The sequence below is a fragment of the Bos grunniens genome, chromosome 11, assembly GCF_055505025.1.
Source record: "Bos grunniens cultivar Pamir isolate PY7600 chromosome 11, Bosgru_T2T1.0, whole genome shotgun sequence".
Lineage (NCBI taxonomy): Eukaryota > Metazoa > Chordata > Mammalia > Artiodactyla > Bovidae > Bos > Bos grunniens.
This window is the reverse complement of record NC_141175.1, coordinates 40787734-40813397: the sequence shown is the minus strand read 5'-3', so window position 1 is coordinate 40813397 and position 25664 is coordinate 40787734. Positions and strand designations below refer to the sequence as shown.

General features: G+C 45.2%; 2 protein-coding genes across 5 annotated transcripts in view; both read left to right on the top strand.

Moving 5' to 3' along the window:
* The window catches only part of APLF (aprataxin and PNKP like factor), a 135543-nt gene extending 134495 nt beyond the window's left edge, over positions 1-1048 (top strand). The window contains exon 10 of the mRNA XM_086326270.1: positions 822-1048. Within this exon, the coding sequence (XP_086182396.1) occupies positions 822-895 (74 nt within the window). The 3' untranslated portion in view covers positions 896-1048. The remainder of the gene's footprint in view (positions 1-821) is intronic.
* PROKR1 (prokineticin receptor 1) lies at positions 912-25322 on the top strand. 4 transcript variants are annotated; one of them, XM_086326283.1, is made up of 3 exons: positions 912-1048; positions 11160-11804; positions 22792-25322. In XM_086326283.1, exons 2-3 carry the CDS (start codon positions 11218-11220, stop codon positions 23486-23488), a joined length of 1284 nt encoding a protein of 427 aa, XP_086182409.1. In that variant the 5' UTR covers positions 912-1048; positions 11160-11217; the 3' UTR covers positions 23489-25322. The 4 variants fall into 4 exon arrangements, with proteins under 4 accessions (XP_086182409.1, XP_086182408.1, XP_086182410.1 ...); XM_086326282.1 differs by lacking the exon at positions 912-1048 and adding an exon at positions 6789-6972; XM_086326284.1 differs by lacking the exon at positions 912-1048 and adding an exon at positions 7387-7516.
* The last annotated feature ends 342 nt before the right edge of the window (positions 25323-25664 follow it).

Genomic DNA, 25664 nt, shown 5'->3' with positions numbered 1-25664 from the left:
TTCTGACAGCTAAATGTATTCCATCATACATAAATGCATCAAAATATACTTGCTTTGGGTTAAATTGTGTCCTCCCAAAAGATATTTTGAAAACCTAGCCCCTAGTGCCTGGGAATGTAACCTTATTTGAAATAGGGTCTCTGCAGATGTCATCAAGCTAAGATGAAGTCATTAGGGTGAGTCTTCATCCAATATGACTCGTGTCCCTACAAGAGGAAAATGCCATATGAAGACAGAGACATGTGCAGGAGAAGGCTATGTGACCCTGGAGGCAGAGATGAGAGTGATGCAGCTGCAAGCCAAGGAACACCATGGGTTGACAGTCACCACTGGAAGCTAGGAAGAGGCAAGGAAGGATTCCAGCTAGAGACTCAGAGGGACCATGGTCCTGCCAACACCTTGATTTCGGACATTAGCCCCCAGACTACGAGAGAATAAATTTCTGTCGCTTTAAGCCACTTAGTTTGTGGTACTCTGCTACGACAGCCCCAGGAGACTGATGGCCCAGTTTTGATGGCTTTGGCGTTTTTCTAACATTTTGTTATTCTATAGTGTTATGAATATTTATTGTTTTCCTTAGAAGAAACTATAAGAATGAACTATCTAAAACAAAGAATACTAGTAGACAATATGAGTACAGTGTACTTAGTAAGACAAAGGCTGTGTGTGTGTATGCTCACCCCGTGGACTGTAGCCCACCAGGCTCCTTTATCTATGGGATTTCTCAGGCAAGAATACTGGAGTTGGTTGCCATTTCCTCCTCTAGGGGATCTTCTTGACCCAGACATCAAACCTGTCTCTTGTGTCTCCTGCATTGGCAGATGGATTCTTTACCACTGGGCCACCTGGGAAGCCCGAAGACAAGGCTCAGTTCAGTTCAGTCGCTCAGTCATGACCAACTCTTTGCGACCCCATGGACTGCAGCATGCCAGGCTTCCCTGTCCATCAGCAACTCTGGGATGTATCTAGATCTTCACAGTGGGCACACTTTCTGCTCAAACTCATTACCTGCTGCCTTCTTGAACTTTCATATTTTTGATATTAACAGGTAAAATTTCCTCTTATTTCTCTTCTTTTGCAAAACATGTTTGTATGCCATAATCTGTTTACTTTTCCAGATAAACATATGATAGTTTTGTCAACCACTAAAAGTTGTCAGGGATGACATCAAACCAATTAAATTAACAAGAGATTTGACATCTTTGATGTGTTTGGGAATGAGAGCATGTCTCTGTGCCTAGCTGAATCTCTCTTCACATCTCCTCCTGAGGGATTTGGGGAGCTGGAGAGGAAGGCAGAGAGCAGTCCAAATGACCTGCTGAGTGGGCTTTGGGAAGCCGATCAAGCATTGCTGGCTTGAGTATAGGGGAGGTCATTGGAAAAGGAGGCAGGTTGAGTTCTGAGCCAGCTCTGGGTGTCTTCCAGGAATCCTTCATTTTTTTCATGGCACAGAATGAGAGTGTATGCTCAGGGAACAAATCTGATGAAAGCAGAAAATAAGCTGTTTTAGTAAATTTGCCAGACAGGAGGAATTGTGGCTGAACCCTGGAGCCAAGGATCATGGAAAGAGGGGCAAATTGAGAATAGGTAGTGATGTGTATTGTGGGTATGGCTGGCCAGGGAAGCAAGGGTTGAGCTGAAGTTCAGAAGACTGGATTCCAATCTGAGATCTGAAGTCAGCCTTTTCCCTTGGTCTAGAGGCCTTCCCTCTTGAGCATGGGTTTGCTCCTTTCTCAAAATGAGTGCTCACAGAATGCCCTCTAAGGCCCTCCCTGAGCTGGGATTCTAAGTGGCATTTGCTAGAGCATCATGGGAGTTGCATGAAAAAAGCCCCAAGATGTTAAATTTTCATGTCTAAACCAAGGAACTTAATTATAGAATGATACAATGAAGAAATGCAATTTCAAAGGGCCTTTGGGATGATTCCTACTAGTGGAATGAAGTGAAGTGAAAGTGTAAGTCACTCAGTTGTGTCCAACTCTTTGCAACCCCATGGACTGTAACCCACCAGGCTCCTCTGTCCATGGGATTCTCCAGGCAAGAATACTGGAATGAGTTGCCATGCCTTTCTTCAGGGGGTCTTCCCAACCCAGGGATCAAACCCGGGTTTTTTGCATTGCCGGCAGATTCTTTGCCATCTGAGCCACCAGGAATAGGAGAAGACAAAAATCCAAGGTAGCTCAAGAACATTGTTTAGGGGTGAGGGACACCTAAAAGCACTAAAAAAATACTTTCCAAACCAGTTCTTTCTTTCGGTTTTCTTTGGTGAGGGCTCCCCGGGATGTCATTCTCTCAGGTATTGTGACTTGCTTTGTAGGCGGGATGAGGCAAAGCACGTGCCCTTTGTGGCAGCAGACTCTAATCACACACACACACAACTTCCAGGTCATTGGTGTCTTTGGGACACCAATTTGGAAAAAATGACATTATTGGAGTTCCAAATTTTTTAAAACACCTTTCCTTTCCTTCTTCTCCTTAGCTTTTTTTTTTTTTTTTAAGAACCAAAAAAAACACAACTTTTTAGTTCCAGATTTTGCTATAAGTCTGGGTTTAACTCTGTCACAGAAATGAATGATTAAAACTGACCGCCAGATGGATGTCTGCTTCTCAGATGGAGGGAGCTCCCCTGAAGCCTTTGGCAGAGACTGATCTGTAGGGACCAAGGCCTTCAAAGGAGTCCCCATCAAGACCTGAAGTACATAGAACCTGCCAGACTGTGTCTGCCTCTAATATTTCCATTTCCCCCAGCAGGGTCCTGGCCAATAAGGTATTCCAATTATGCCCTCCTGACTCCAACTCCAGAAGCCACCCAGTACTTCCCTACTCTGAAGGTCAAAAAGTCTTCATTGTGGCTAACTTTGTTAGCCTCAAGAACCATTCATTATCAGGTTTTTGATGGGGAAATAAGAAAATTCTAGCTTTGCATTAGTACCTAGCTTCCAAGATGGCCTCCAAATCAGTTCCCAGTGATCCCCCTCTTGGTATTCATGCACTTGTGAGGTCCCCTCCCACACTGTGGCAAGAGGTGTGTGTGTGACAAATACATACTGCAGAAAAGAGGAGGTCAACCACAGGTAGTGAGGTCACTTGGGCAGTCTGTGGTGAGCCCCACATGAATAGGAGGAACTAAAGTCTCCAGCAACAGCTAGTGAAACCTAGAGGCCTGACAACTTTGTGAGTGAACTTGCAAGTGGATCCCCTCCACCCCAGTTGAGACTTCAGATAAGGTATCACCCAGGCCAACAATTTGGCATCAATCCCAAGGTAAACCTTGAACCTGGAACTGCCCATGTAAGCCACTCCTAAATTCCTGACCCTTAGAAACTAGGTGAGAACATACCTGTTTGTTGCTTTAAGCTCTGAAGTTTGGGCATAATTTGGAATGTGGAAATAGATAACTAAAGCACAGTGTGCTTTGCTTTTAATTTTTTGAGTAAATGGGAAGACACACTATGTGGAATGAACACATATATGTTATCTGGAATGACAAGTCAACAATTGTCTGAAAAGCCTTTTCTATCTTCCCTTTGTTTGGGGCAGGACTGGGAATTGTATGTTTAACTAACACCCCCAATAATTCTAATGATCAGGAAAGTCTGAGAAACAATACTGAACAGGATTCAAAAATGAATGATGTTTGTTTTTCTCTTTCTGACTTACTTCACTCTGTAAGACAGACTCTAGGTCCATCCACATTTCTACATATATGGAATCTAGAAAAATGGTGCAGATGAACCTATCTGCAGGGCGGAAATAGAGACGCAGATGCGGAGAACAGACATGGGAATGGGGCAGGGGAGGGGGTGAACTGGGAGACTGAGATTGGCGCTCGTGCACTGCCGTGTATACAGCACATGGCTAGTGGGAACCTGCTGTATAGCATGGGAAGCTCAGTGCTCCGTGATGACCTAGATGGGTGGGACGTGGGGAGGGAAGGGAGATCCAAGAGTGAGGGGATGTGTATATATATATGTATGTAGCTGATTCACTTCATTGCACAGCAGAAACTAGCAACACTGTAAGGCAACTATACCCCAATTTAGGAAAAAAAAAAAAAGAATGAGACAGAGCCCTTCTGCAGGAAACTTCAAGATAAAAAGCAAATTGGTATACAGCCGTACATTCAAAGAGAGGCATGAAGTGGCAAGAAAAGGTGTGAAAAGCCTTCAGGGAATCAAGGAATGCTTCCTGGAAAGAGTGAAACATGGGTAAGATCTCTGGTCCCATCACTTCATGGGAAATAGATGGAGAAACAGTGGAAACAGTGTCAGACTTTATTTTTGGGGGCTTCAAAATCACTGCAGATGGTGACTGCAGCCATGAAATCAAAAGATGCTTACTCCTTGGAAGAAAAGTTATGACCAACCTAGATAGCATATTCAAAAGCAGAGACATTACTTTGCCAACAAAGGTCCGTCTAGTCAAGGCTATGGTTTTTCCAGTGGTCATGTATAGATGTGAGAGTTGGACTGTGAAGACAGCTGAGCGCCAAAGAATTGATGCTTTTGAACTGTGGTGTTGGAGAAGACTCCTGAGAGTCCCTTGGACTGCAAGGAGATCCAACCAGTCCATTCTAAAGGAGATCAGCCCTGGGTGTTCTTTGGAAGGACTGATGCTAAAGCTGAAACTCCAGTACTTTGGCCACCTCATGTGAAGAGTTGACTCATTTGAAAAGACTCTGATGCTGGAAGGGATTGGGGGCAGGAGGAAAAGGGGACGACAGAGGATGAAATAGCCAGATGGCATCACTGACTCGATGGACGTGAGTCTGAGTGAGCTCCAGGAGTTGGTGATGGACACGGAGGCCTGGCATGCTGCGATTCATGGGGTCGCAAAGAGTTGGACACGACTGAGCGACTGAACTGACTGAACTGAACTGAAGTGTATTCAGTGTTGTGCAACCATTACCATTATCCATTTCCTTGTCATCAGCCCAAACAGAAATTCTGTGTCCATTAAACAATTACTAGCTATTCCTCGTCCTCATTCTATTCTCTGTCTTCATAAATCTACTTGCTGTAGTGCCTCATATATGTGGAGTCATGTGTGTGTCCTGTTGTGTCTGGCTTTTTTCACTTAACATGTTTTCAAGACTCACCTGTATTGTGTCATATATCAAGACTTCATTTTTTCGCCCCATTTTTTTCTATTGTGGTCAAATACATATAATATTTGGGCTTCCCTTGTGGCTCAGTGGTAAAGATCTGCCTGCCAATGGAGAAGATGGCCATTTCGATATCTGAGTCGGAAAGATCCCCTGGAGAAGGAAATAGCAACCCAGTCCAGTATTCTTGCCTGGGAAATTCCATGGACAGAGAGACTGGTGGGCTACAGTCCATAGGGTTACAATGTAACAACATATAATATTTACCTTCTTAACTGTTTTAAGTGTGCAGTTTAGTGAATTAAGTACATTTATATTATTGTGCAACTATTACCACCATCCACCAGCAGAACTTTTTTCATGTTACGAAATTAAAATTCTATTTGTATTAAATAGGAACTCCCCTTCGCTTATCCCCCCAGTCCCTGGCAACTACCATTCTACTTTTGGTCTCTATGATTTTGATGCATCTAGGTACCTCAGATAAATGGAATTTTGCAGCATTTGTCTTTTTGTGACTGACATTTCAATTAGCATAATGTCCTTAAGGTTAATCCATATCATATCATATGTCAGAATTTCTATCCTTTCAAAGTCAGAAAAATATTCTGTTGTATGTATAATACAAGCTACATTTGTATTTATGCATTCATCTGTTGATAGACATTTGGGCTGGTTCCACCTTTTGGCTGTTGTGAATAACCTTGCTAAGAATACGGGTGTACAAATATCTCTTTCAGACACTGCTTTCAGTAATTTTGGGGATATACCCAGAAGTGAAATTACTGGATCATATGGTAATTCTTTTTTTGTGTGTGTGGTCCTGCCATATTGTTTTCCAGTGTGGCCGCATCACTTTACGTTTCTACCAGCTGCACACAAGGGTCCAATTTCTCCACGTCCTCAACAACGCTTTTATACTTCCTTCCTTTCTTCAAGGATGAGATATATTCTAACGTATGCATCAGTTCAGTTCAGTCAGTTCAGTCGCTCAGTCGTGTCCGACTCTTTGCAACCCCATGAATCGCAGCACGCCAGGCCTCCCTGTCCATCACCAACTCCAGGAGTTCACTGAGACTCATGTCCATCGAGTCAGTGATGCCATCCAGCCATCTCATCCTCTGTCGTCCCCTTCTCCTCCTGCTCCTAATCCCTCCCAGCATCAGAGTCTTTTCCAATGAGTCAACTCTTCGCATGAGGTGGCCAAAGCACTGGAGTTTCAGCTTTAGCATCATTCCTTCCAAAGAACACCCAGGGCTGATCTCCTTCAGAATGGACTGGTTGGATCTCCTTGCAGTCCAAGGGACTGTCAAGAGTCTTCTCCAACACCACAGTTCAAAAGCATCAATTCTTCGGTGCTCAGCTTTCTTCACAGTCCAACTCTCACATCCATACATGACCACAGGAAAAACCATAGCCTTGACTAGACAGACCTTTGTTGGCAAAGTAATGTCTCTGCTTTTGAATATGCTATCTAGGTTGGTCATAACTTTCCTTCCAAGGAGTAAGCGTCTTTTAATTTCATGGCTGCAGTCACCATCTGCAGTGATTTTGGAGCCCAAAAAAATAAAGTCTGACACTGTTTCCACTGTTTCCCCATCTATTTCCCATAAAGTGATGGGACCGGATGCCATGATCTTTGTTTTCTGAATGTTGAGCTCTCCACTTTCACTTTCATCAAGAGGCTTTTTAGTTCCTCTTCACTTTCTGCCATAACCACATTTAAAAAGTTCCATTCATCAGTTGATGAACACTGGGTTGTTTCCACCCTTTCACCTGATGTAAACAACGCTGCTGTGAACATTCATGTGCAAGTATTTGAGTCCCGGCTTTGGATATTTTTGGAAGTGGAATTGCTGGATCATAAGGTAATTTTATAGGGCTTTCCTTGTGGCTCAGCTGTTAAAGAATCTGCCGACAATGTGGGAGACCTGAGTTTGATACCTGGGTTAGGAAGATCCCCTGGCGAAGGGAAAGGCTACCCAGTGTGATTTTATATTTAAGTTCTTGAGAAATTTGTAGACTTTTGAAGGAGATCAGTGCTCTGTAAGTTAGTTCTGAGAATCCTAGCCTTTTGATCAGATATCCCTGGGTGGATGGGTGGATGGGTGGATGGGTGGGGGTGGGGCGGTGGGGCTCCTCTCTCTCCGGCATCCACACCGCTGCCCTCCTCCAACTTCCTTGCTTTCCGGAAAGCAGTTCTCTGAGCCTCTAACAGCGGGGTCAAAGGGCTGAAATGAAGCTGACCCCCGCGTCCAGTCGGGCTTGCCCGGGGGAGCGACGTTTGAGTCGCTCCCAGTGTGTCCTGCGAGGGCGGTGTGGGCAGAAGGGAAGGCTCCTCCCGGTTCTTTGAAATCTCGCCAGCTCATCAGCCCGACCGCCCACTCTGGCGGTGGCTCCGGGGCAGACCAGGTGAGCGGCCGAGCCCCGGGGACTGCAGGGTGGGTACCTCGAAGTCGGCGCTGAGCCCGCTCCCAGCGCCGCCGCCCTTGTTCCCGCCCCGGGCGGTCGTTCCGGAGCCTGAGAGCCCAGGGAACGCGCGCTCCCTGCGGCGTGTCCTCGCCTCCAGCTTCGCCTCTGCGTCCTCGACACTCCGGCCCGGGGGCGACTCCCGGGTCCCCAGCCGCGCGCTGGCCTGGGCGCCCCGACGTGGCCCCGCCTGGAGCCCGAACCTCCCAGCCTCGGTGTGTCCCGGAGCCTCGCGGACCAGGAGGAGCACGCCTCCCAGAGCCAGCCACCCGGGCCCCGGGCGCCCCGCGGCCCCCGGGGCGGAGACAGCGAGTGCGGGGCGGGGGTGGCCTCGCCGCGGAGCCGCGGTTCTCTGATCTGCGGCGGCGAGAGAGCAACTCCTGCAGAGCCCAGCCAGGAGAAAGCCCCGAGCGGGGCCCGTGCTCTTCCTGCGGGCTTCTGTGAGCAGTGGCTCGTGCCCTCCGACCCGGGCTAAAGAGCCCAGGACCTCGTCTGCCTGGCTGGGGACTCCGGGATGAATCAGGTACAGAGCGCGCCCTCCGGAGCGATGCCCCAAGGATTCCAGGCGGCACCGGCCTCTGGGGCGCGGGGGCTTTTGAGTGGGAAGGGGGCTTTCCAAGAGACTCACACTCGTGCTCATATCTTCACGGGAGCCGGGCTGCTCGCTCCTTCTGCCCTTAGGTGTGGCCTCTGAGGCTCCGGAGGACAAAGTTGCGAGCCGGAGACGGCTTACCAGCAGGGGCTGCGAAGGGAGGCTTCCAGAGATGGGAGGGGTCTGGGGAGGAGGGGGGCGGGCGCTAAACACTAGGGCTCCAGAGGACACCAGGTGTGACAGTGGGCTTCCTCTTGGGGAGGTGGGGATAAAGGGGGAAATCCCAAAGCTCCTAACACCCGGTCTCCCCAAGAAGTTTTTATGCTCTTTGTTTTAAAAAAGACTGAGTCTTCCAGGTAGCAAGCTTGCAGGGCCTTTTCCAGAGGTGCCCTGCCTCGGAGACACACAGGGCCCGCCAGGGACAAGGACTGTCCCACCCTGACTGGGTCCTTCCTGCCTGAGTGGCAAGCCTGACATCCTCTGCCGTTTAGGCTCTGGATTCTGCTTCTTACATCTGACAGGGGCCAAGGGCAGGGCCTGAGAGGGGCAGAACTGATGCTCAGAAGAGGAAAAAGCTATCTGAGGCAAATAGAGGCAAAGAGTTGGGGGAGAGATGGAACTGGGGCCGAGCCTCCCCAGGGTGCAGAGGCGCTTTAATTCTACCCCCAAAGGTAGGCTCCAGGCGTGTCACCTTTGAGGGATGTGGACAGCAAGCTCTCCTGGGGGTCCTTGGAGTCTTCCTTGTGTGTCCCTGTCCCAGGAACCTCAGACTCCCACATTTCCCCTCCCTCTCCGGATTTCCTGCCCTCCACGGAGCTCTGCAGACTCCAGCCTTCTTATTCTATCCCAGCAACCTGGTCTGATTCTTGCAGACTGTGGGACGGACTGGGTCTGCAGGGAGAGTGCAGGGGACATGGGGACTCCGGCTAGCTCTTGGCTCTCTGTCCCCATCGGTGCAGCAGACAACCCCTCCTGATACCCCAGCCACAGCATCTGGGTCAGGTGGACCCTCCTCTTCCTTGCAGCTGACCGAGGAGGCTTGGGTCCTCACTAGTAATTCCTTGCAGTCCTAGGGTGCAACAGTGGTTATGGTTGTTTCTTTAAAGCATCATCTTGGTTTTTTTTTTTTTAAGGAAGAGTTACTTTAAATTTTTTTTAATTTATTTTTTGTTGTGCTGAGTCTTCAATGCTTCACGGTTTTCTCTAGTTGTGGCAAGCAGAGGCTATTGTCTGGTTGTGGTGCTCGGGCTTCTCATCGTGGTGGCTTCTCTTGTTCAGAGCACCTGGTCTAGAGCCTAACTGCTTCAGTAGTTGCAGCTCCCAGACTCTAAAGCACAAGCTCAATAGTTGTGGTACAAGGACTTAATTGCTCTGCAGCATGTGGGATCTTCCGAGATCAGGGATCAAACCTGTGTCTCCTGCATTGGCAGGCAAATTCTTTATCACGGAGCCACCAGGGAAGCCCAAGAGTTATATCTTCTAGGGATATACTGAAATATTTACAGGTGAAATACCTGTATCTGTTTTGCTTCACAATAATCTAATAGGGGGCAGAGAGAAGTAGGTAGGAGTACAGATGAAACATTAATGGCTGTTTGAAACTTCAATTGGGTTTAGAAAGTTGCCATAATAAACTGTATAGAAGGGGAAAAAATCACTATCAATAATTGCAGAAAGACATTTCCAATCTTTACAAGCTGAACAGCCCTGGGCTAGTCACATAACCTCTTAATGTCCACATTGGGTAGATGGAGAAAAAAATACACCTCATATTTGCTCAGGCTAGAAACTTGGGAAATATTTTTAACTTCTCTGGCTTTCCCAGTCTCCCACATATGGTCTATCATTGAATCCTTTCTGTTTCCCTCTCTCTTCCATCTTCCCCCTACTGTCCATCTTGTCCATCACTGTGATCTCACAAAATTCCAAAAGCCTCCAACCTGTTCTCCACTTTGTAATCAGAGTGGTATTTCTAAAATTCAGTCTGATTGTGCCATTCCCAACCCCATTTATAACCATTAAACTTGATTCATTTGGGGTCGCTGAGGGTCGCACACAACTGAGGGACTTCACTCTCACTTTTCACTTTCATGCATTGGAGAAGGAAATGGCAACCCACTCCAGTGTTCTTGCTTGGAGAATCCCAGGGACGGGGGAGCCTGGTGGGCTGCCATCTATGGGATCGCACAGAGTCAGACATGACTGAAACGACTTAGCAGCAGGGTGTAACACCCTCCCTCTCCACGGAGCTCAATGCTTTACAGACATCATTGAGCTCTTGCCTGGAGGATGTCTAAACTCTTTATCTCAGGACACACAACCATCCCAGGAAGGACTTTGCTCCGGTGTCCCCTTTCTAAGTCACTCGGTGATTAGGCTGGGAATTCACCCTGCAGCCCCTGTCTGGGGACAGGCCTTGGTAAATGCTGTGTGTGGCTTCTAGGGTCTCAGCTGCCTTGGATGTAGGAATAGGAAACCCAGTAAGGAGAGGGACAGGCAGCTGCTACATAGGCTCTGTGATTTTAGAGCAGTGTTTTGCCAGAAGGAAGGAGGCCAGCTCATGGAGAGTAGTCAGGTTTGTCTCAAAGCCTTGCTTCTTCAATGGGATTCAGAACAATTTCTTTTAAGCCACAGAATGGGACAATTTCACAAGGACATAGTTCAGGCTGTTGAGACAAGGAAAGGAGTTTGGAGCAGGTTACTTTGGTTCTCTTCAGCCTCCCCACATTCCTTACTTTGGCCCCTGAGAAAAAGTGCAACATTCAGAATCTTCAGTGGAATGGAAATAAACTGAGTTGGTGCCTGTTTGTCTCTATAGCAATCTAACCTTACCTAAATGAGTGGGTATGTGGTTTGGATTCCTTTGTTTTCTTCCCCTGGTTCCTTTATCTCTATTCCAACCCAGTGCTCACTCTGGGCAGGTGCCTAATGGGCCAGCTTAGGTTACACGATGGTTTTAAATTTGGCCTGGTTTGTGTGTAATGTCTTTCAAAGGCTTAGGATGAAGCTTGGATTCTGGATGCCATGGATGTTTGCAGGGACACACTGACTCATGAAGGAAAAGCTGAGTTTCAGCAGAAAAGGGAGACCTCAGCCTAGCAACATCACCCCAGAGGAATTCCCAAGAGTGTGGCTCAAGGCTTCAACCAGCCAGATGGAGATCACCATGGGGGTCATGGATGAGAATGCCACCAATACGTCAACCAACTATTTCCCTCTGCTTGACCCCCTCGGAGCCCAAGCTGCTTCTTTCCCCTTCAACTTCAGCTACGGTGACTATGATATGCCCTTGGATGAAGATGAGGATGTGACCAATTCCCGGACCTTCTTTGCCGCCAAGATTGTCATTGGCATGGCGCTGGTGGGTATTATGCTGGTCTGTGGTATCGGCAACTTCATCTTCATCGCTGCCCTGGCCCGCTACAAGAAGCTACGCAACCTCACCAATCTGCTCATCGCCAACCTGGCCATCTCTGATTTCCTGGTGGCCATTGTCTGCTGCCCCTTCGAGATGGACTACTACGTGGTGCGCCAGCTCTCCTGGGAGCACGGCCACGTGCTGTGCGCCTCTGTCAACTACCTGCGCACGGTCTCTCTCTACGTCTCCACCAACGCCCTGCTGGCCATCGCCATCGACAGGTGAGTGGGGGTGGGGACCACCAAGGAAGGGCAGCTGTGACTGATGAGAGGTATCTGTGTTCACCAGAACTGTGGATGCATGGAGGGGCCAAAGGTGGCCCATTTACTGAAAGTGAGAATTGTAGTTTTCTAGCTGTAAGGAGTCAGGAGATAGTAGAGGCCCCTAGAGTTGGGTAGCCAGAAGGCTGCTGATCTCTCTGCTATGGACTTGCTGCTAGGTGCTGTCCAAGGCCTAGAGGCAGACAGCCACCAGGAGGTGTGGAGGGAGAAGTTTAAGTTGCAGGCAGTTACCTCCTGAGTCAACTTGGTAATCTTAAAGGAGGTTTCTATCTCATCAAGACCTACTATACTAAACATGACACCCTACTAATACCAGTTGACTTTTTAATAGTTATTATTATTTTAAAATTTTTAATTTTATATTGGGGTATAGTAGATTAGGGCTTCCCTGGTGGCTCAGATGGAAAGAATCTGCCTGCAATGTGGGAGACCTGGGTTCGATCACTGGGTTGGGAAGATCCCCTAGAGAAGGGCATGGCAACCCACTCCAGTATTCTTGCCTGGAGAATTCCATGGACAGAGGAGCCTACAGTCTATAGGGTCACACAGAGTCCAGCATGACTGAATGACTAACACTACTACTACAACTATAGTAGATGAACAGTGTTAACACTGGTTGATTTTAAAGAAGGTTGAGGAATTTGTTTTGAAAAAACAAACAAAACAAGTCAAAACAAAGCATATGCTTACTTACTCTTTGTTTTTGTTGCAATAATCAGTTTGCTCCTTTTCATACATTAGTGTGCAACAGTACAGAAGAGCTGATTCTAGTAAGATAAATAAAATCAGTAAGAGCAGCCTTTGCCAATCTTATATCTTCAGGCTTTTCATTTAGTATAATCACCTGTGCTAATGGACCAGAGTGGTTTTTGTGCCCTTGGGACAGTCTTTGAAGGCTCCTCTGCCCAAAGTTGAACTCTTATTATAAAACACTGTGTTGCAGTGTAGAGACAGATACCCTGAGGGTCTGACTGGGCCTCTGTGTACTTGGATCTGAACAGTCTGCCTCTCCGTCTTAACCCAGAGGGCCTGACCCACAGATGCTCTCTGTGTCCCATGGCCTGAGGGCTCTGGTGGCATCTGGCCCACTCCTTGCAATCAGGACATCCCGGGATTGAGAGGGGATTGAGAAGGAGCCTGGCTTTAAAACCTAGAAGCATGTCAGAGGATTAGCACATTAATCAGCCCTTGGTCTGTCATCTGTAGAAGGTGTCAGAAGTGTCATCCCTGAAGAAGGCTTGGCTGAGGTCCTCAGTGTGAGCCATGGAGCCCCATGGTGTTCTGTCCACCCATGAACAGACTCTGGGTGAACATGTGGAAGGAGCACCTGCTTCCCAAGTCCTCCTCACAGCTGTTGAGGAAGATCTCCAGAGACCTTGTCTCTGAACTTTTCTGCAAGAGGAAGCTGCACCATCTCTTTTAGCACACGAGCAGGACAAAACAAAGGGGTCATTTCCTGAAGTTTCGCTCTAGTAGGACATCTTTTCACAGAGGGTGCTCCCAGCCACTGCGGGCGAGTAGGTAGATGCCTGCTGTGGGGTGGGCCCCTGCTGCCTGCGTGAGACCCATTTTACCAGGGAGGGGCCTACTGGTGGAAAGGGGTAACACTGAAGGAAGAAGCAGCTTCAAGGGGAATGGAAGCCAGGGTAAAATCAGGACATCGGGCTATTCTGAACATGTAAGATAATATTATCTATTATTATGTCAATCAACTCACCTCCATCTACCAAACTCTTTCAAATTCTTATTCAACTTTCATATGAAACTCAGCTTGTCTGAAATATTGCAGGCATTTCTTTTACAGTAGGGATTTTAATTGGAAGCATGCTTTGCATCCTGGGGACTGCTCTTGTTTAGAGTAGTGTTGTGATTGGAAACTTGAACCCAGACACTGGAGGAAACGGTGTTACCTGCACGGGACCATCCAATGGCCTTGGCCAACTAACTGACTGCTCCAATGCCTTAAGTTCATTTAGTGATGATTGTGATCTTTGTTTCAAATTATTTAGATTTTTATGTGTTTTTACATGTCAAGTTTCAGTTTCATGAATAGATTCCTGTTTGGCCTCATGTATTCAGGATTTAATCAGTGATTTTCAGGTTTGACTTTGTTGTTGGGAACTAGTTTTTATCTTGATAAAACAAATATGCCCACAGTTATAAAAAATATCTTTAATTTTATAAATTTCTGTAAGAAAGGTATGAGCAGTTAGTCTATTGTTCAGTCACGTCCAACTCTTTGTGACCCCATGGACTCTAGCCTGTCAAGCTCCTCTGTCCAAGGAATTCTCCAGGAAAGAATATTGGAGTGGGTTGCCATTTCCTTCTCCAGGGGATCTTCCCCAAAGAGGGATCCAACCGGGCTCTCCCACATTGCAGGCAGATTCTTTACCATCTGAGCCACCAGAGAATCCCAAGAAGTTAGTCTGCCCGGGTTTAAACTCCTACTGCACTGTCTATTGGCTTCAGGGTTTTGTTATTTGACCCCTCTCTGCTTCAGTTTTCTCATGTATAATATAAGAATGATAAGAAAATTTAATGTATTGGATTGCTTTAAAGATAACATGAAATAACACATGTAATTCTTTCAGTTCAGTTCAGTTCAGTCGCTCAGTCATGTCCAACTCTTTGCAACCCCATGAATTGCAGCACGCCAGGCCTCCCTGTCCATCACCAACTCCAGGAGTTCACTCAGACTCACATCCATCAAGTTGGTGATGCCATCCAGCCACCTCATCCTCTGTCGTCCCCTTCTCCTCCTGCCCCCAATCCCTCCCAGCATCAGAGTCTTTTCCAATGAGTCAACTCTTTGCATGAGGTGGCCAAAGTACTGGAGTTTCAGCTTTAGCATCATTCCTTCCAAAAAACACCCAGGGCTGATCTCCTTCAGAATGGACTGGTTGGATCTCCTTGCAGTCCAAGGGACTCTGTAATTCTTTAGAACAATGCTTAAAGCAGAGTAAGTACTAAATAAACAGCGGATGTTATAATATGTAAATTACCCTTTAAAGGAACAGTAATAACAGAACCAGATAACCTATGACTATTTCTGATTGGCTCGCCTCTTTTGCTTTCATCACAGTGGTTGTTTTATGATTTGATTAAAGAAATAATACTACAAAGTTTCTAAGAAATACAGCTCTCAAGTTATAGTAGAACAAAACTATTTATCTCCTACCTGTTTTCTGTCTCTACTATTGGTTCCATGGTTCTCCCAGGCATCTAACCTGGCAAATCCCTTTTGTCCTTGCTGCTTTCTCCCTTTCTCCACCATTCATTTTATTCCCAGGGCCTGACAGTACCCCCCACCCACAGCCCCTGCTCCCACCTCCCACTTTTCCAGCAAGGGCTGAACTATCACAGTCTTCTCTTGGTCTTCCTGCCACCAGTGTTTCTTGGCTCTGCCCCTTTGCCAACCCTACTCCCTCACAATCTATCCTAAACATTCATTCATTTACTCATTTGTTCATTCAAACAATGCATTTTTATAGAGAGCCTTCAATGTGACAAATACTATTACAAACACTGGTGAAATGATGGTGAATAAGCAAAAAAATTCCTTGCACTCATGGAGCTTGATGGAGAGAGACCAGTCAGGCAAGCAAAGAAGGAAAGTAATTTCAGAACATTAGAAATACTCCGAGTAAAAGCAAAACTATACATACCCTATAATGAAAAAGAATCCAAAAAACAAGTACATGTAAGCATAACTGAATCACCTTGCTATACACCTGATCCTAACGCAACATTGTAAATTAAGTGTTCTTCAATAAGACAGACAGACACACAAGCAGAGACTGAGAGTGACGGAGCGTGGGAGATGCTCTAGGTGGGAGTCGGGAAAAGTGTCTCAGAAGAGATATTGAAACAGATCTCTGAATGATGGAGGGGAAAAAAAAAAACTGGCCTTGTAAAGACTGGGAAAGAGTATTCCAGACACAAGGTGCAAAGGCCTCAAGATGGGAGCAAAATTGAAGGTTGTAGGAATTGTGAGAAGGGCCCTGTAGACTGAGGGAAGAAAGCAAGACTACAGCCAAATTCATCTTCTGCCTCATACACCCTTCCCTCTCTTGCTTGAAAGACCTCTAACACCACCATTGTCTACAGAACACGGCTGGAATCTTTTCATCTGCTTTTCCAATGTCTTATTATTGAGCTCCAGACCACCTGCCAGTCTCATGCTGGGTAAACACATTGATGTTTTGTTTTTCAAAAACAGGTTGCAATTTTTTTGAGAACTGTCACCGTGGCCTATTACATTTCTGTTCATCCAGGGCTAGGTACTTGTCGAGGGTGACGTTTTATTAAGATTCTAAGTACCCGGAGTTCACAGTCAGCAAAGGTTATGAAAGAAGTAAGACATGATCCCTATTCTTGGGAAGCTTGTCATCCAGGGCGCAGGGAGGGGTGAGAACTAACACGGAAGAGTTAGAGGGGAAGTAAAGCGTCAGTTTGAAATGAAATTTGGAAAAGGGGAAGATCATCCGATACCAGAAGAGTCAAAGGAGGCCTCATGCAGGAGGCAGATTTTTAACTTGGCTTCAACCAGTGACTATCAGTAAAGAAGAAGAAAGGATTTCCAAGAGGGTAGAATGGTGTTTGCAAAAGCTGAGAGGTGAGAATGCTTGAGGTGAGAGTGAGATCCGGGGAGGACAGGAGGTGTGGGGACAGAGCAAAGAATGTAAGAGAGTAGAGATCAGAAAGAACAGGGACCTGCTCTAAAAAATAAATGGGACCTAGTTAAACTTAAAAGCTTTTGTACAAAGGAGGAAACCATAAGCAAGGTGACAAGACAATCCTCAGAGTGGGAGAGAATAGCAAATGAAACAACTGACAAAGAACTAATCTCCAAAATATACAAGCATATGAAGCTCAATACCAGAAAAGCAAACAACCCAACTCAAAAGTGAGCACAAGACTTAGACATTTCTCCAAAGAAGGCATACACATGGCTAATAAACACATGAAGAATGCTCAACATCACTCATTATTAGAGAAATGCAAATCAAAACTACAATGAGGTATCATCTCACACCCATCAGAATGGCCATCATCAAAAAGTCTACAAGCAATAAACGTTGGAGAGGGTGTGGAGAAAAAGGAACCCTCTTACACTGTTGGTGGGAACGCAAATTGAAACAGCCACTGTGGAGAACAGACTGGAGATTCCTTAAAACGCTAGGAATAAAACTAGCAACAACAATCCCACTACTGGGCATATACCCTGAGGAAACCATAACTGAAGAATACACATGTACTCCAGTGTTCATTGCAACACTATTTACAATAGCTAGGACATGGAATTACTCTAGATGTACACTGACAGATGAATGGATAAAGAAATTATACATATACACAATGGAATATTGCTCAGCTATTAAAAGGAATGCATTTGAATCAGTTCTAATGAGGTGAATGAACCTAGAGCCTATTATAGAAAGTGAAGTAAGTGAGAAAGAGAAAGAGAAATACTGTATATTAATTCATACATATGGAATCTAGAAAGATGGTACTGATGAACCTATCTACAGAGCAGCAGTGGAGATGCAGACACAGAGAACAGACTTTAAACACAGTGTGGGGGAGAGAAGGTGCGATGATTTGAGAGCATAGCATTGAAACATTATACACTACCATATGGAAAGTAGACAGCCAGTGGGAATTTGTTGTATGATACAGGGAACCCAAAGCAGGTGCTCTGGGACAACCTAGAGGGGTGGGGTGGGGAGGGAAGTGGGAAGGAAGTTTAAGAGGGAGGGGACATATGTATACCTATGGCTGATTCATGTTGACATATGGCAGAAGCCATCACAATATTGTAAAGTAATTATCCTCCAATTAAAAATAAAATTAAAAAAAAAAAGTAGGACCTTGCTCTACAGGATCACAAAATCTGGGTACAGGGAGTTAGTCCTGAGGGTAGCAGGGAACTAAGAAAAACCCTGAGAGCACCCTGTCCCCTAGGTCTGGGTTTCCCCTTTGATGTGGAGACAGCCGCACAGTCTTTGGGGTGTATCTTTGGATCTCAGGCACATAGAGCACTGGAGTCCCTTCTTTTACCTGGAATCTAGGGGAAGCTACCAGTCAGCCTGCCTGTTGGCCGCTCTTCTCTACTGTCTGGATGAGGCAACTAAGGCAGGAGGAACAGCACTCAGCCTTAGGAAGCACAAATACTTCCTGGTGAGCTTATTGGTTGCTTAAGGAGCAGGTTGTGCATTAGCTGCCCATCCCATGAGCCACCTAGTAGCCACTGTGATCACCATTTCCATGATGAGATCTGGGGCTGAGTCCCGGGGACAGAAAAGGAGCTCCAAGCCTTTTTGCTTAATCACACAACCCACTGCCATCACACAGCTAGTGGCTGGACATTGCTTTGTCTGGCAGCCTTTATTCTTTGTTCTCTGGGAAATGCTGACTCTAAGTGGATCTGAACCTGAGCCATTGTAGTGTTAGACACACTGGTCAAGCCAATGGCATACTCCTAAGCAAAGAAAAGTAGTTGCCAACTATCTAACTCCATTTTGGAACATCTATAGGTAGAAACTGACTATGATGAAAAGAAGAGAGGGGCTGCTAGGATTTCAGGAGGGAAGGAGGAAGGGTTGCTTGTTCTGGTTGGAAATGGAAAGAACAAATGGAATACCCACTGGAGAACCCACTGGATTTCGAACAAGATATGGATGGATCTGCATCATCAGTATCAGTTCAGTTCAGTTGCTCAGTCGTGTCCGACTCTTCGAGACCCCATGAACCGCAGCACACCAGGCCTCCCTGTCCATCACCAACTCCCAGAGTCCACCCAAGCCCATGTCCGTTGAGTTGGTGATACCATCCAACCATCTCATCCTCTGTCATCCCCTTCTCCTCCTGCCCTCAATATTTCCCAGCATCAGGGTCTTTTCAAATGAGTCAGCTCTTCGCATCAGGTGGCCAAAGTATTGGAGTTTCAGCTTCAGCATCAGTCCTTCCAATGAATATTCAGGACTGATTTCCTTTAGGATGGACTGGTTGGATCTCCTTGCAGTCCAAGGGACTCTCAAGAGTCTTCTCCAACACCACGGTTCAAAAACATCAATTCTTAGGCGCTCAGCTTTCTTTATAGTCCAACTCTCACATCCATACATGACCACTGGAAAAACCACAGCCTTGACTAAACAGACCTTTGTTGACAAAGTAATGTCTCTGCTTTTGAATATGCTATCTAGGTTGGTCATAACTTTTCTTCCAAGGAGTAAGCATCTTTTAATTTCATGGCTGCAATCACCATCTGCATTGATTTTGGAGCCCAGAAAAATAAAGTCAGCAACTGTTTCCCCCTCTATTTGCCACGAAGTGATGGGACCGGATGCCATGATCTTAGTTTTCTGAATGTTGAGCTTTAAGCCAACTTTTTCACTCTCCTCTTTCACCTTCATCAAGAGGCTCTTTAGTTCTTCTTCACTTTCTGCCATCAGGGTGGTGTCACCTGCATATCTGAGGTTATTGATATTTCTCCCAGCAATCTTGATTCCAGCCTGTGCTTCCTCCAGCCCAGAGTTTCTTATGATGTACTCTGCATATAAGTTAAATAAGCAGGGTGACAATATACAGCCTAGTTCTGTCAATTACTAGCTGCATGGCTTTTGACAGTTATTTAACTTCTTCCCATCTCAGTTTGCTCATCTGTAAGATGGGTATCTTTTCTTCCTTAGCAATAGGGTTGGGGTTATCTAACTAGAAAGTAAATTTGAAAACGCTCTGTAAATTGTAAGCTGCTTTACAAACTTAAGCAAGTATTACTAATAATATGCCTCCTTGGTGGCTCATATAGTAAAGAATCTGCCTGCAGTGCAGGAGACCTGGGTTCAATCGTGGGGTTGGGAAGATCCCCTGGAGAAGGGAATGGAAACCCACTCCAGCGTTCTTGCCTGGAGAATCCCATGGACAGAGGGGCCTGGTGGGCTACAGTCCATGGGGTCACAAAGTCAGACATGACTGAGTGACTTTTACTTACTAATCATGGAGTTCAGAGTGTAGCATAGCCGAACTGGTGGCTATCCTTGAAAGTTTCCTGCAATTTCCTTATTGGTAAATATATTTGGAAGGCCTCTTGCACACCTCCTGGTGCTAACCTTGGGGATGGAGGTGGGGTGATGTCAGGATGAACTGATGAACAGTCACAGATTACCCTGAAGATTAGTGTTGATGCAAAAATGAATAAATCCAATAAAGTAGATCCAGTAAAATAGAGCCAAATAGCAGAGAATTTGCAAATGCAGGATTTGCAAGTAACAGGTGAAAGAAAATTGCTTGCTATATAAAATAGCTCTGAAAAATACATTTTAGGATACTAACAATTTTGCATATTAATAGTCTATTATTTATATGCAGTATCACTTTGGAGCCTCACAGTATCTCTGTGAGTTTGGAAAGGCAGTTGATATTCCCATGTCACAGATAAGGAAATTGAGTCCACAGGGCTAAGATTCACATAATAAGTCTGTGGCAAAGCTGGGATTAGATTCTTAATGTTCTCATTCCTGGATCAGTATTCTCTCCTACATGGCCATTGAAAAAACACTCTGAGTTTGAAACATCATAAAAACTTAGGAAATTACTAGTGGGAAAAGAAGGAATAGAATTGTATATTGTGAGTTCAGATAGCAAGCACGTATGAATACAAAAACATTCTTTGACAGAGTAATCAGCAGAACATGGTGGGGTAGATAAGGGAGAGAGATGATGAGAACAAAAGCTCTAAACTCTTAGTTTTTGTTATGACTCAGAGCAGATGGGATGCCCTCCTAACAGCAGGAGTGATGTGGTCTTCTGGGAGGTCCACTGCATGCACTGACAAAGGCACTGCCAACACGCTGCAGGCCTTCCCATTTCACCCTCAGCATCCAGCCTGGGAGACTGGTGACTGCCAGGGTTTGTTGTTGGTGGTAGAACCTGTCAAGCAGTCAGCTGGGTGGCCAGGGTGAACCCAACCCATCCAACTTCATCTAACATCTGGAAGAGAGCAGAAGTCTTGTGCCAGTGAACTCTCCAAGTGACACTCAGTGGGGCTGGCTGTCTGTGTTATGGGGTGGACAGAAACAGCAGAAATATGATATGAAAAAAAAAAGAAGGAACCTCCTCTTCCAATCAGAATCCCAAGTAAGATGACCTCAAGGGGATCAGTTGCAAAGCAAACAGAATTGTTTAGCTTTCTTTAGGCCCCTGTCATGTTTGCCCTTTGTTTTACCAGGAATAAGCTGTGGACGCGTGAGGATATGTTTATTTCCAGTGTTGATTAGTCATTCCCTCCCACTTCACTTTCCATCTTTCTCCTTCTCCTGCTTCTACCCCCTGCCAGACAGAATGTCTTCCAGGAAATCAAAGCTGTCTGCCTAAGTGTGTGCACTCTCTCTGGGAAGGACACTTTCATACTGCTCGAATGACTCACATCCCCCAGAAAATGCTCTCTTTTCTTTCGTGGACTACTGTGGTAACAGCAGTGTGGTTTAGGGGGAAAGGACAAAAGCAATATCTTTTACTGTCTGTTGCTTTGTGGTTCAAAAAACATGTTCATGTATATTCCCAATTGATTTTCACATCAACCATGTGAGATAGGTTTAAATGTTTTCTATTGAGAGTACTATGGTATATGACCTTAAGAAAGTCAGTCATTTCTCACTAAGCTGCATTTTCCAGCCTGAAGAATAAGATAAATGGTCACATGCGTTTCTTTCACCTTTGCATGTAATGTTTTTAATGTATTTAAAAGTGTTGAATGAAAGCAAAACCTTGCCCACTATTTCTATCAGAAAAGGCAAATTTTCCCAAGTCCTTAGAATTTTCAAGTCCTATTAACTCTAAACTGTGGGGTAATTAGGATGAATTTCCCTGAAAACAGCATGGACCTGGGAATAGTGCCAGGCTAGAAACCAATAAGACATGTTATTATTAAATTTAATAATAATAGTTACCATTTATTGAGTATATACCATGTTTAAAACTGTGCCAGAAATTGTGTATATACTGGCATGTTTAATCTTTAAAAACAAACAAGCAAAAACTTTTGCAGATAAGGAAGTCGAGATTCAGAGAGATTAAATATAAGTTGCCTGTTCTGGGCATATATCTGGAGAAAATGCTAATTCAAAAAGATACATGCAGCCCTATGTTCACACCCATACTATTCGTAATAGCCAAGAGATGGAAACAACCTAAATGGCCATCGACAGCTGAATGGATAAAGAAGATGCAGTACATATATACAATGGAATATTACTTAGCCATAAACAATAAAAAAATGTCACTTGCAGCAACGAGGACGGACCTAGAGATTATTATACTCAGTGAAGTAAGTCGGAAAGAGAAAGATAAATATCATAAGGTATCACTTGCATGTGGAATCTAAGAAGTGAAGTGAGGTGGCTCAGTCATGTCCAACTCTTTGCGACCCCATGGACTGTAGCCTAACCAGGCTCCTCCATCCACGGAATTTTCTAGGTGAAAATAGTGGAGTGGATTGCCATAAAATATGACCTAAATGAACTAATCTATGAAACAGAAGAGACTCACAGATATAGAGAACAGACTTGTTTTTGCCAAGGGGCAAGGGGTGGGGGTTGGGGCAGGGATAGATGACCAGTTTGGGGTTAGCAGATGCAAACTATTATATATAGAATGGATAAATAGCAAGGTCCTACTGTATAGCAGTGGGATGTATATTTGCTATACAGCAGAAATTAACATTGTAAAACAGCTGTCCTTCAATTAAAAATAACTTGCCTGAGGTTGCACAGCTAGTCAGATGTGGGGCTGGAGCTGGCATGCAAGTCTGCCTTTTTGGGAAGCCCACGTACCATAGGTGCCATTTGATTGTGTCTCAATGTTGCAAAAATAATATCCTCCAGCACTTCCTTACTACATGTTGACACCAGCTGTGTCCTTATCCTAGATATCTGGCCATTGTCCACCCGCTGAGACCCCGGATGAAGTACCAAACAGCCACGGGCTTGATTGCCTTGGTGTGGGTGGTGTCCATTCTTGTTGCCATACCGTCAGCCTACTTCACCACTGAAACGGTCCTCGTCATTGTCAAGAGCCAGGAGAAGATTTTCTGTGGCCAGATCTGGCCAGTAGACCAGCAGATCTACTACAAGTCCTACTTCCTCTTCATCTTTGGCATCGAGTTCGTGGGCCCAGTGGTCACCATGACCCTATGCTATGCCAGGATCTCCCGAGAGCTCTGGTTCAAGGCCGTCCCTGGTTTCCAGACGGAGCAGATCCGGAAGCGACTGCGCTGTCGCCGGAAGACCGTCCTGGTGCTCATGTGCATCCTAACGGCGTACGTGCTGTGCTGGGCGCCCTTCTACGGCTTCGCCATCGTGCGGGACTTCTTCCCCACAGTGTTTGTGAAGGAGAAACACTATCTCACGGCCTTCTACGTGGTCGAGTGCATTGCCATGAGCAACAGCATGATCAACACCGTGTGCTTCGTGACTGTCAAGAATAACACCATCAAGTACTTCAAGAAGATTATGCTGCTCCACTGGAAGGCTTCTTACAATGGCAGCAAGTCCAGTGGGGACCTTGACCTCAAAACCACGGGGGTGCCTGCCACCGAAGAGGTGGACTGCATCGGGCTGAAATAACTCCAGAACAGGACCTTTGGGCCCCTGACAATGTGCTTAAGCCCACACTATCAACCAAGAACTCTAGGTTTGCCACATAGGGCAAAAGAAATGGACAAATATGTCAGTGCTGTGTTCAGGGAGCTCAGAATCTCTAAAACTGGTGTGACCACACCATCACCAGTGGCCGACATTCAATGAACATCTAATTTGTGCAAAGTGTAGGCACTGGTGATATCTGTATCTGTTGATGATATTTGATTGGCAGAAAGAAATAGGGATTAAACAAACACAAAAAAATGATGGGACATAGTGTGGAATGATGGGTTTTCCAGAAGGGAGCCTGAGTAGTCACCTAAAACTGTGGTCTATATGTTTGTAGGGTGAAGTTCTCTCTGGATCATCTCAGCTACTCATCAGACACTGAGATAACCTATCTCTGGGATTGTTCTTAGGCTTGAGTTCACTCCTAACACTTGCTGGCCTGGGGCAAGAATACAAAGCAGGTTCCTGGCTCTTTCTGCAATCTTCCCTTCTATCTCTGGTTCTGACTCTCACCCTGGGCACCCAGGAAAGAAAGAAACATACAAATAGGCGGTGGGGGTTGGGGGTTGGCACCAGTGAGATTCAGAGACTGCAGGCTTATTGAGGGCCTTTTTAATCCACCTCCTTTGTTTGGTTTTTTGAATTTGGAAATTTGGAACCAGAAGATACGACCCAGCCTTGGATATATCACCTGTATGGGCCTGGGTAAGGCCTCTCGGAGGCAATGAAGATGATATAATACCTGTGACAGCTCCCAATGTGGTGACTGTGAAGAACCAATGAGATAATATATGGGAAAACTCTTTGAACCATGCAAGTAATCAAGAGTGGACTACTAGCTATGTGTAGTGCCCTGGAAAGGAAAAGCTTGTCAGCTTATATATCTAGAATCCTCACCATCTCCCCCTTTCATATTGTTTGTGTGAATTATTCCTTTACCCCTGTTAGCAGTTCTATATGTGTATTATGTTCCTAATGACAGATTGGTACAATAAGGGATTGAAATTTGGTGGCGGAATTGTGCAAAGAAATGGTAGATAGGTCTCCAGTGAGAAAATGAGCTCAGAGTTTTAGAAACTTCAGAATCAGAGCATCTTTGTGATTGATCATGGAGATACCAGTCATGCCTGTTCCTAGCCAGCGTGAATCTGGGGGGTGTGATATTTGTTTCTCAGTCTGGTTTCATCTCATGGGGGTGGATAGACGTGGAATGGATTTGTCTTCTTATTAAATAATTCTAGAGCAGCACATCTATTGACATAATGCTATCTAAGTGATGTATGTATGCTGTTTCCCCCTCCAAATATAGTCAACTCTTGAGTTTTGGTGGCAAAGTTTTTTTTTTTTAATAGTTACTATATTTGCCTGGAAGACATATTTCTAAAACCTGTTTCTTTTTATTCATCATCCAGCAGATTTACCCTCTGGTTTAACTAGAATACTCTCAGAGAATGCAAACTAATTAAAATATTAGCCTGAAGCCAGTCTGCTTTGAAAGGCAATTCTATTGCATTCTAAAACTAGGAAAGTTTAATTTTTGAACTGAAAAATAATAAAATGATGTAATTTGTTGTCCTTATGTTCATCTTTTCCATTAAGAATGTTAAACATGAGTTGACTATATTAAATGGGAGCTTTTTACATGTGACAGTCAAACCTCTTCCTGATTTTCAGCCTAAAATATCAAATTTTCACTTGTTTGCCTGTCTGTAATATTTCTAGATATTATGTCTATTTGTGATTGTACAATGAATGAAAATGTTATTATCAAGTGAAATAAATAGTCTCTCTCTATATATATAATTATTAACCATAGTATTCCTGTAATTTCCTCCCTCCCTCATTCTTTTCCCAGTTACACTGTAATGGTTTTCTGAGTGAACACTGAATAGGTGCTGATTCCATGATCATATGAATTCTGCTGCTGCTGCTGCTAAGTCGCTTCAGTTGTGTCCAACTCTGTGCGACCCCATAGACGGCAGCCCACCAGGCTCCGCTGTCCCTGGGATTCTCCAGGCAAGAACACTGGAGTGGGTTGCCATTGCCTTCTCCGCATATGAATTCTGAGAACAATGCTATTTCATGTTTTTCTTGCCTGTGAACTTCTCTCCATCCTAAAGAGATTTAGCTGGTTTAAATTTTTCTCCTATAA